The sequence below is a fragment of the Cetorhinus maximus genome, chromosome 19 (assembly GCF_964194155.1).
Source record: "Cetorhinus maximus chromosome 19, sCetMax3.hap1.1, whole genome shotgun sequence".
Taxonomy (NCBI): Eukaryota; Metazoa; Chordata; class Chondrichthyes; order Lamniformes; family Cetorhinidae; genus Cetorhinus; species Cetorhinus maximus.
The window spans coordinates 30,023,976-30,036,066 of NC_135897.1; the positions used below are offsets into that span (position 1 = coordinate 30,023,976).

Here is a 12,091-nt window from a genome sequence, read left to right on the forward strand (position 1 = left end):
ATGATTTAAATGTCAAGACATTTAGGCCCAAATCTTCCGAGGAGTGGCAATCACCATCGTGTTGCCATTCCACTCCTATTTTCCTGTGCCATGCTGGCGCTCTGTATTTCTGGCTGTGACTTACAATCGCGGCTTCTCCAGAAATGCCGAGCGCACCTGAAATGGTGCTGCTTCTTCGTAGTGTTGGGCTGTTGGGGGAAAGACAAGCCACGTCACCCCTTTTTTTAAAAAAAGCAGCACTAGCTCCTATATTCTGTTAAACAAAAAGAGTTTAAATGCCCCAAGCCTCTTGCCCTGAAAGTCCCAAAACTTTTATTTGAAAAGTTATGGACAGAAGCTAAGTTGTAAGGCGGCAGGTGGGCGAGTGGACGGTTGGGTGGTGGGATTCGGCAGTTCAGGGTCAGGGGTAGGAGTTGGGGGAGGGTCGGGTTGGAAAGCCAGGTGTTGTGGGCTAGTCAGGTCAGATTCGGGAGGGGGTTGTTGGGGGGGGGTCAGAAGGGATAGTTGGGCAGTCAGAGAGTGATTGCAGGTGGGGTCAGTTTCTAGTTATCCAGGAGTTAGAGTAGGATTTTCCTGTCTAACATTTCCTGGGTAACTATTCACATCTTCCGGGGTATGTCCAGTTTCCGATTATCTAGGGATCGGAAGATCCAGGCCTAAGTTATTGGTACTTTTTTTGGTAATTAGTCACAGTCCAAAAGGGACCTTGGGCACCTCTCTCTGTTAAAGAGAGAGAGAGAGAGACGTGGCTATATAGCTCGAGAGTCAGGCCTCTATGAACGACCACAGCCGATACAAGGATTAAATCTGTGCCATTAGCATCATTCTGCACCATACTCTAGCCATTAGCCAACTGAGTTAAACGACTTCACTGTCATGAAAGTATAATAATTCTATTGTTGTGATTTATTGTAAAAGTAGGTTAATAGTGGGACTTGGTTAGTTTCTTTGTCTGAGAGGGGGATTTAATCGAAGACAGCTGGTCTGGAGGGCTTTGATTCATCAAACGAAGCTAGGTTTAAAATTCTAAATACGTAAACATGGCTGAAGTCTTAGAATGTAAGGTGAGAATTTGCATTTTTAGATAAATCAGGGCAATTTGAATTTGAATGAGAAGCTAGGCCAAGCAGTGTGTTTATTTTTCTCAAAGGTTACTAACAATATTAGCACCATGAAAAGATTTATATTATGAGAAAGGTAAAGTTCCAAAGACATATGGGAACAATGGAATTCACATTAAAAGGGAAAAACATGCATAAAGGAGAATGAGGCTGTGTGTCAGGGAAGGCACTGTAAGATCTAACAGAAGCGTGAGAAGCCTCCAGTATTTGTACAGTAAGCCTGCTGTCTATAGAAACCGAAGCTGGGAAAAGCCACTTTGAATTTTACCGTCCAGGTTATTGTGTTGACTTGCTTGGGTCTGTTTAAAATCTATTTTTTTAAACCATTGCCTTAATGGGGGTGTAACTGGAAGCCAGATTAATTAGGGGTTTTAGGAGTAGTAATTTGCAGACCTATGTATGTGTTTGAAATCTTTTCTTTCCTCAATAAATGTTTAAGTAAGTTTTCTAAAAAAAAATCTCTGAAGTCTTGGTGAACTTATTACTTCTGAATTCAGAGCACGTATCTCGAAATAAAATTTAAATTACAAAGCCGTTGTGATAGTGTGATCAAGTTTTTCTCGTGGATTTGATCCACCTGGCATACATCATCTGTCGTATCATAATATTCCCCAAAGTTATCAATGGACAAGCCTCGATGGTTGCACCAATTTTCACTCTCTACAGCTAATATTTTTGTTCTACATCATAAAAATATGACGACTTTTTGGGATCTGGTCGATATGTTTAAAGAAGGATCTTGAAAGGATTAACATAATGCAATTCTACACCAGCTTTGAAGAGTTGCATATTGCTTCAATGTCTAAAAATGCTTTGGTTAGAAAAATTTAAATTTCCCTAAACATGCATCCAAGTCTCACATAATGAAACAATAAAACAAAACACTTGAGCTATCAAAAAAACAATTCTTTGGTATGAAAATTCATCATTTAAACAGTTAATCATGAAAACATATTGCACAAGCTCAGTGACAAAGTAAACAGAGCTGGCATCATTGGGATAATAAACAAGCTTCCTTCTTGTGGAAAAACTAACATAGTATCTTGAATTTCATCAAAATGCAATACTGTTGCCATGAAGTGATTGCCATCAATACTTCAGAGCTCCCTTTAGTATTTACAAAGTAATTTATCTTTCAACTGAGAAAAAAGATATAAAATGAAATCCACTTTCTTTACTTTCTCCCCAGTTAGCCACACTCTTTTTAGCCAATTAGGCACAAACCCCTTTCTTTCATTGCCAATATTCTCACTTGAAGACATTGATTCCTTGCTGGATACAATACTACAGGTGCCAGTCATCCTCATGTACAATGCTTAAGTGGATATTCTTCTTTGTAAAGAGGGTTATTTAACTTTTGAGCGCATCAAATCAGAGTCCAATCCCATCCATCGCTGCACAGTTCTAATAAAAACCTTTCAACAGAAATTAGGAGCAGGAACCCTGCCCAAGTATCTTTTCTGTAGCTCAGGGCCATTGAAGCCAACTACCACAATCTTGTGCCTCAACTGTCGAAGAGAGATATCGCTCCAATTTTCAATTTTTCCCCTTTTACCAGTGGCGTGTGGAGTATAACCAACTAAAAATCACTAAGACTGGGGTAGATGGAAAAAATAATTGAACAACTTGAGATAATACAACTTAAACATAGACCATAAGCCACAATCATTTGAGAGATACCTAGAAGCCCAAGCTATTTGGGCTCTACAGTATGTTCAGATCACACTTATCAATCATGTTACATAAGTACTTATATACCAATGCAGTGGTGCTGGTACCATTCCTAAAATTGTGCATGAAAGGGCTACCCTCTCCCCTTAAAGGCACTGCATCCCACAAATTGTTACCTTAACTTTAAGGCTTGGAACTGCTCAAGTATGACTGCCAGTTGTTGTTGCTGCTGCTGCTGCTGCTGCGACGTTATGGCTCCCATAGCTGCCTTTTGTTGGTGTGCTATTGCTTGTGCATACTGTTGCCTTAGAGAAAAGCACCAATCTTAAACAGTGGCTGTTAGTTTATGATGTAACAACAAATAATTGGGTAGTCACAAATATTTCACATAAGATTCAATTTTAGTACTGAAAAAGAAAAAGATTTCACAGTCCCTTAATTCATCATATTTCTGAATAGTACAATCTTAGATATAATAACCAATTTTAAGGGCCATGAAACCAGTTATATAAAACTTTTATTCCCTTTATTCATATTATCATGGACTATGAGATTCAGCAAACCTAGTTCATTTTCATCAATTTGTGTATACAATTCATCATAAAGCATCCTTGCACTGCAGATGCTAGTTATATAAATCTCTAGCACCTTAACCCCAACATCCCACTTCCATTGCCTATTCTTTCAAACCTTTACTAGTACTCTGGGAACACAAATATATTTGATTTCCCAACCTTCTTAGTTTAAAAAAAATTGGAATGGAGAAATGAAGACCATTTAGGACATTAGGGTAGCTGTTTTTAATTGGCCAAGTACAAATCTATCAGAAACTTTGTTATTTATTTAACCTGCTGCAAAAACCAGAGTAAGTTTCCTGGGAGCTGTAATTCTGACATTTCTTCTTGATCTTTGGAGATAATTGAACACAACTCTGCATAGCAATTAAAAACTATGTTACTCAACCATGACCAGTTGCACTTTCAAATAACTTTTTTTAAATATAAAAACCTACCTAGCAGAGCTGGAACTGCAATGCTCCACACAAAATTCTTAACTTTCAGTATTATTCTTGCTAAGTTTTAACTTCAATAAATAAAATTAAAAATAAAGAGGCTGTGTCCACATTAGAGATAATCTGAACGTGTAAGACACGCTGATATATAAAACTTGATGAAAACTGAAACATGGAAGGAAGTCATGCCTATGGATTTAAGTATGGCATTCAGGTAAATCATATTATACATTCCTCAGCAAAAGTTAAAAGCATTCCTGTACGTGATGCCACATTGTTTTTAGCATTTCCATGCTAACTTCAAATAGTTCAGGAATGGGGAGATGGCAATACACTGGTAATGCCACTGGCCTAATATCCAGATGCCCTGGATAATGCCTTGGGAACACAGGTTCAAATCCCACCAAATCAGCTTACGTTCAATTAATTAATTTCAACTAATTAATAAAAAAATCTGGAATTGAAAGCTTGTCTCAATAATGGTGCCCTAAAACTATTGTTGATTGTAAAAACCCATCTGGTTCACTAATTTCCTTTAGGGAGGGAAATCTGCTATCTTCATCTGGTCTGGCCTACATGTGACTTCAGGCCCACAGCAATGTAGCTGACTTTTATCTTCCCTCTGACATGGCCTAGCAAGCCACTCAGTTGTGACCACTGCACTGTCCTTCAAGTTCCATCTTCATACTGAGCATGCCCTCCATCGTGTTGTATGGCATGTCCAGAGTGTTAAATGGGAAAGATTCAGGGTTGCTCAAAACTGGGCACCATGAGGTGCTGAAAGTTATCAGCAGCTGAATTGTATTCAACCATAATCTTCAATCACACAGCCCAGCATATACCTCACTCTATCATGACCAATTCAAGGGATCAACCCTGGTTCAATAGTGCAGGAGGGCATGCCATGGGCAGCAGCAGGCATATCAAAAAATGTGGTGTCAGCCTGGTGAACCTATAACACAGGACTACTTGCACGCTAAACAGTGGAAACAGCATGCGATGGAGCCAAGTGATCCCTAACCAATGGATCAGATCAAAGATCTGTATTGCTGCCATATCTAGACATGGATGGTGGTGGACAATTAACAGGAAAGGGCAGCTCCACAAATATCCCCATCCTCAATAATGGGGAAGCCAAGCACATCAGTGCAAAAGGCTAGGCTGAAGCACTTGCAATCACCTCCAGCCGAATGGATAATTCATCTTGGCCTCCTCTTGAAGAAGGTCCCCAGCATCACAGGTTGCAGTCTTTGGTCAATTCAATTCATTCCACGTGATATCAAAAAATAGCTGAAGACACTAGGCACTGCAAAGCATATGAACCTGACAACATTCCGGCAGTGGTACTGAAGGCTTGTGATCCATAGCTCGCCACTCCCTAGCCAAGTGATTCAAGTACACTACAACACCAGCACGTACCAGGCTATGTGGAAAATTGCCCAAGTGTGTCCTGTTCACAAAACGCAAGACAAATCCAATCCAGCCAGTTACTACCTCATCAGCCTCCTCTCGATTATCAAAGTGATGGAAGGTGTCTTCAACAGTGCTATCAAGCAGCACTTACACAGCAATAAGCTGCTCACTAATGCTCAGTTTGGGTTCTGCCAAGCCACTCATTTCCTGACCAACATTACAGCCTTGGGTCCAAACATGGACAAAAGAGCTGAACTCCAGAGGCGAGGAGAGAGTGACTGCCCTTGACATCAAGGCAGCATTTGACCAAGTGTGACATCAAGGAGCCCTAGCAAAATTGAAATCAATGGGAATCGGGGGGGAAAAGTCTCAACTGGTTGGAGTCATACCTAGCACAAAGGAAGATAATCATGGTTTTTGGAAGCCAATAATTTCAGTCCCAGGATATCACTGCAGGAGTTCCTCAGGGTTGTGTCCTAGGCCCAACCATCTTCAGTTGCTTCATCAATGGCTTCCCCTCCAATATAAGGTCAGGAGTAGGGATGTTTGCTGATCATTGCACAAGGTTCAGCATCACACATGACGACTCAGATATTGAAACGGTCCGTGCCAATATGCAGCAACAACTGAACAACATTCAGGCTTGGGTTAATAAGTGGAAAGTAAGTCAGGCCAGGCATTGACCATCTTGAACAAGAGGGAATCTAACCAAAGTCCTTTGTCATTCAATGGCACCACTATCACTGAATCCCTCACAATCAACATCCTGGGTGTTACCACTCACCAGGAACTGAACCAGCCATGAAAATGCTGTGGCTACAAGAGCAGGAGAGGCTGGGAATTCTGAGGTGAGTTAGTCACCTCCTGACTCCCCAATGCCTGTCCACCATCTATAAGGCACAAGTTAGGACTGTGATGGAATACTCTTGAATTGCCTGGATGAGTACACCTCCAAAAACACTCAAGAAGCTCAACAATATCCAGGACAAAGCAGTCCACTTGACTGGCACCCATCCACCAACTTAACATAGTGCAATCAGTGCGTGCCATCTACAAGATGCACTGCAGCAACTCACCAAGGCTCCTTTGACAATACCTTTCAAACCCACGATCTCTACCGCCTAGAAGGACAAAGGCAACAGACACATGGGAAAACCACCACCTGGAATTTCCCCTTCAAGCCATACACCATCATGACTTGGAACTACACAGAGATGAGAGTGGTCGAAGACAAAAAGGTCTGAAATTTTGTGACAATGAATCATGTAACTATTGCACATTTTATGATCTGAAGCGCATGCAAATGCTTCTAGGCCACTTCAATCTGTAACCTCACAGCCCAGCAAATCCCCTACTCCACCATTACCACCAAGCCAGGGGGATCAACCCTGGTTCAATGAAGAATGCAGGAGGGCATGCCAAAAGCAGCATCAAGCATACCTAAAAATGAGGTGACAACTTCGTAAAGCTACAACACAGGACCACTTGCATGCCAAACAGCATAGGCAGCAAGTGATAGACAGAGCTAAGTGATTCCACAACCAACAGATCAGATCTAAGCTCTTCAATCCTGCCACATCCAGTCATGAATGGTGGTGGACAATTAAACAACTCACTGGAGGTGAGGTGGCTCCACAAATATCTCCATCGTCAATGATGGGGGAGCTCGGTACATCAGTACAAAAGATAAGACTGAAGCATTTGCAACAATCTTCAACCAGAAGTGCCAAGTAGATGATTCATCTCAGCCTCCTCCAGAGGTCCCCAGAATCACAGATGACGTTCTTCAGCCAATGTGATTCACTCCGTATCAAGAAACGGCTTAAGAGCATAAGAAATAGGAACAGGAGTAGACCATTTGGCCCCTCAAGTCTGCTCCGTCATTCAATAAGATCATGGCTGATCTTGTGTTTAGATTTCCACATTCCCATCTAACCCCGATAACCTTTGATTCCCTTGCTTAACAAGAATCTATCTACCTCTGTCTTAAAAATATTCAATGACCCCGTCTCCGCCACCTTCTAAGGCAGAGAATTCCAAAGTCGCACAACCCTCAGAAAAAAATTCTCCTCATCTCTGTCTCAGACATTGGATTCTCAGCAAGTTACATCCCAGACACTGGATTTTGCATAGGCTACGGGTCCTGACAACATTCTGGCAACAGTACTGAAAACCTGTGCTCCAGAACTTGCCATGTCATAGGCAAGCTATTCCAGTACAGCTACGACACTGGCATCTACCCGGTAGTGTGGAAAATTGTCCAGGTTTGTCCCATCCAAAAAAAGCAGGATGAATCCAACCCAGTCAATTACAGCCCTATCAGCCTACTCTCGATGGAAGGGGTCAACAGCAGTGCTATCAAGCGGCACTTACTTAGCAATAACCTGCTCACTGACACTCAGTTTGGGTTCTGTCAGGACCACTCAGCACCTTACCTCATTGCCTTGACTCAAACACAGGCAAAAGAGCTGAATTCCAGAGGTGAGATCAGAATGACTGCCCTTGACATCAAGGCAGCATTTGACCAAGTGAGGCCTCAAGGAGCCCTAGTAAAATTGGAGTCAAAGGGGATCAGGGAGAAAACTCTCACAGGTTGGAGTCATACCTAGCACAAAGGAAGATGGTTGTAGCTGTTGGAGATCATTGATCTCCGTTCCAGGACATCTCTGCAGGGGTTGCTCAAGGTAGCGCCCTAGGCCTAACCATCTACAGCTGCTTCATCAGTGACCTTCCTTCCATCATACGGTCAAAAGTGAGAATGTTCGCTGATGATTGCACAATTTTCAGCACCATTCACAACTCCTCAGATACTGAAGCAGCCCATGTCCAAATGCAGCAAGACCTGGACAATATCCAGGCTTGGGCTGACAAGTGGCAAGTAACATTGGTGCCACACATGTGCCAAGCAATGACCATCTTGAACAAGAGAGAATCTAACTATCACCCTTGACATTCAATGGCATTACCATCGCTGAATCTCCCACTAACAACATCCAGGGGGTTATCATTGACCAGAAACTGAACTGGACTAGCCATATAAATACTGTGGCTATAAAAGGTCAGAGGGCTAGGAATCCTGTGGTGTGTATGGCACGTCCTGCCTCCCCAGAACCAGTCCACGATATACAAGGCACAAGTCAGGAGCATGATGGAATACTTTCCACTTGCTTGGATGAATGCAGCTCCAACAACACTCGAGAAGCTCGACACCATCCAGGAGAAAGCAGTCCACTTGATTGGCACCCTATCGACCAACAGTCACTCTTTCCACCATCAACGCACACTGGTGGCAGTGTGTATCATCTACAAGATGCACTGCAGGAACTTACCAAGCCTCCTTTGACAACACTTTCCAAACCCATGACCACCACCTGCCAGAAGGACAAGGGCAGCAGACATATGGGAACACCAACACCTGGAATTTCCCCTCCATAGCACTCACCATCCTAACTTGGAAACATATCACCGCCGTTCCTTCATTGTCACCCGGTCAAAATCCTGGAAATCCTACCCTAATAGCACTGTGGGTGTACCCACACCACATGGACTGCAGTGGTTCAAGAAGATAACTCACTACCACCTTCTCAAGGGCAATTAGAGGTAGGCAGTAAATGTTGGCCTAGCCAGTAGCACACACATCCCATGAATGAATAAAAACAATTATTAGACTTTAAGTGGATAGAAACATTAGTTTTCCCCTTTGTTTACTTTCTATCACTGTAAAGACTGTCAACCAATGCATTTGTATCAAATCACCATAATGACCTCAACATTTCATCATTTAATTCAGTTGAATGCAGTCTTTACGAGCAAGAGAACATAACCTTGCTAGATTTTGTGCATGAAAAGCAAAGCAAAGGACCACGGCAATGCTTCGCAAACTATTTTCCAATGTGACACCATTTTAACTCACCACCTTCTCAAGGGCAATTATAGATGAGCAACAGGGGTAGGCAGTGGTGTAGTGGTAATAAGGCCCAGGCTATTGCTCTGAGGACACAGGTTCAAATCTCATCATGGCAACTGGTGGAATTTAAATTTAGTTAATAAATCTGGAATTAAAAAACTAGTCTCAGTAATGGTGATCACAAAACTATTGTCAATTGTTGTAAAAACTCATCTGGTTCACTGATGTCCTTTAGGGAAAGAAATCTGCTGTCCTTACCCAGTTTAGCCTACATTTGACTCCAGACCCACAGCAATGTGGTTGACTCTTAAATGCCCTCTGAGTGGCTTGTTAGGCCATTTCAATTGTATCATTCCCTTCCTAACAGCACTGTGGGTGTACCTATATCACATGGACTGCAGCAGTTCAAGAAGGCAGCTCACTACAACTTTTTCAAGGGCAGTAAAGAGATGGGCAACAAATTTCTGGTCTTCCCAGCATCCCATTAAAGAATTAAAAGCCTTTATAATTTACTGTTCTAAGAACTACCTGGTCATAAGCTGCGCCTGAAGAAGCTGCTGGCACTGTATCTGCTGCATCTGATATAAATTCAAAGTAGCCAGTTCCTGTTGCCTTTTCAGTCTTTCCTGATCCAGGTCACCCTGAAAACAAAATAGATGAGAATAAAATATGTGCAAGGAAGAGTCAAAGAAAGCAACAAAACAACTTAAATCATCTAGAAAACACTGAACTGGTGTGAACTTCCACTTTTTACATTGCAAGTCTCACTTTGAAAGATATGGAAAAAAAACTACACCTTGTTGAAAGAGGTGTAATTAAATTTTTAAGCAGGGCGCTGTCATAATTATTTCTGAATAACCTCTTTGGCCGAATATCTAATTTCATATTTGCGGAATACCAAATTTCTCCACTTTGACAAAAAATTCCACAGATTTTTCAAATAATTTATTTTTAAAATTTTATATTTTAGCTTCTACCTTAATCCCATGTGCATGTTCCAAAATTTATTTCACTTCCTGTAAAGGATTAAAATACAAAGGATAATCAATGCTTTTTACTTCCTGGTTTGTCTGAGAGAATTCTTCAATGTGACTGGTTCCTTAGCTATCTTGATGACATCTCTGTTGCTGGACAGCAAAGTGCCCCTAAAGTTCACGCAAGAGTGAAATTATCAAGAAAGGCGAAAGCTACGTGACGGAACTCACTTGATCCTGGTGGGCAGCTTTTTCTGAAGTCAGCAGCAAGTGCCACTTTGCTGCTGATTGTAAAATCCGGGCCAATATATTCAAAATGCTACTAATTAAGCTAAATTGACTTTCAAGAATTTAACTTTACATGGCTGGGAGATAGAGATTGGTGTATTAGTGTTCAGTATTTAGGATGTCCTAACCAGGCCATTCTGCATGTTTGCTAATGTCATCTGGTATTGTGTTTTAGTCTTTGCAGTATTAATGATACCCCACAATTTGGTGTCATTCGTTAATTTTGAAATTGGACTCCGGATTCCCAAGTCCAAATCATTTATGCAAATTGTGAACAACAGTGATTCCAGCACTGATCCTTGTGAAACACCATTTCCTTTCCTTTGCCGGTTTGAGCAGCTACCCTTAGCTCCTAATCTCCATTTTCTATTCTGTAGCCCGCTTGCTACCCATGTTGCTACTTATCCCAACAACCTCTCATGCTCTCACCTTGAGTTTACTAGGTTTTACCTTAGCAAAAGCATTCTGAAAATCCAAATATCTTACATCTACTTCATTACCCTTATCTACCCTGTTGCTTCTTCAAAGTATTCAATAAGGTTTGTGAATCATGGCCTTCCCTTTCGAATTTATGCTGACTACATATAATCATATCTTTGGTTTCTCAATGTTTTTTATTGCATATTTCAGTAAAAATATTATTTTTCCTACTAACAGTGTTAGTCTAACTGGTCTACAGTTCCCTGGGCTTATTTTATCTCCCTTTTTAAATAGAGGTCTAAGATTATCTGTTTGTCAGTCCTCTGGTACTATTTCCTTTTCCATTGAATTTTTATATGTGACAGCATCTGCTATCTCTTTCTAAATTTCTTTTAATATGGGTGTGCAATCCATTCAGACCAGAGGTTTCATCCTAAATTTGACCAGTTTATCTATTGTCTCCCCCATTCCATCTTAAATGTCTTTAATTTTTGGATCTCTTCTTCAAATGTCATTTGTTAATATCCCTGGTGAATAAAGAGGCAAAGTAACAATATTTCTGCCATTCCTCTGACATTAACTGTGTATTATCGTGTCTTGGTGGCCCTACCCTGATTCTTATTTTTAGTGGCTGTAGGCTGCTTTATTTCTTTTTATATTCCTGGACCATTTAGCTTGTATTTCCTCATTGCATTTCTAACCTTTTCTTCACTTCTCACCTAACTCTTTCATATTCCTTTTTGTCATCCTCTCTTTTATTATTTATGTGCTTAGCATATGCCTTTTTCCTTTTGTTTCAATTATGACCGTACCTCTTTATCCGTCCATGATGTTTCATTATTGGCTAGTTTATTCTTGATTTATAGCAGGATGTATTTTTTGTATTCTATGATCACCATTTAAAATTTTGCCCATTGCTGCTCCATCTCCTTGACTGCAAATATTATTTTCCAGTTTATTTTCCCTAGTTCTATTCTCTTCACAAAAAAGTTTTTATCCCCAATGTTTTACTTTGTTCATTTCACTTTTGTCCTTCTCAATCCTAGCCTTAAATCTTATTATATTGTGATTGCTACTACCCATGTTTCCTGCGCTTACTTAAGTTATCTGCTTTGTTTCATTTCTCAATACTAGATCCTCTTTTGTTGAGCTTCTTACATGCTCTGTAAAAATGAATAAAATAATTGAGCAAAAATTAATCAAGCATTAACATTGTTACACAATGCTATCCCATGGAGAATGCATTTACCAACATTTGCTTTGCAAATTAAATTATTTACAGCCA

General features: G+C 40.8%; 1 protein-coding gene across 4 annotated transcripts in view; it reads right to left on the reverse strand.

The window, feature by feature from the left end:
* gigyf2 (GRB10 interacting GYF protein 2) overlaps nucleotides 1–12,091 on the reverse strand; it is a 168,296-nt gene that overhangs the window by 47,781 nt on the left and 108,424 nt on the right. For 3 of the 4 annotated variants that reach the window (XM_078563645.1, XM_078563646.1, XM_078563648.1), the window contains 2 exons: nucleotides 9,653–9,765; nucleotides 2,969–3,097 (listed from right to left, as the gene is read on the reverse strand). In XM_078563645.1, coding sequence (XP_078419771.1) covers nucleotides 2,969–3,097; nucleotides 9,653–9,765 — 242 coding nt within the window. The remainder of the gene's footprint in view (nucleotides 1–2,968; nucleotides 3,098–9,652; nucleotides 9,766–12,091) is intronic. The other variant, XM_078563647.1, reaches the window with a different exon arrangement.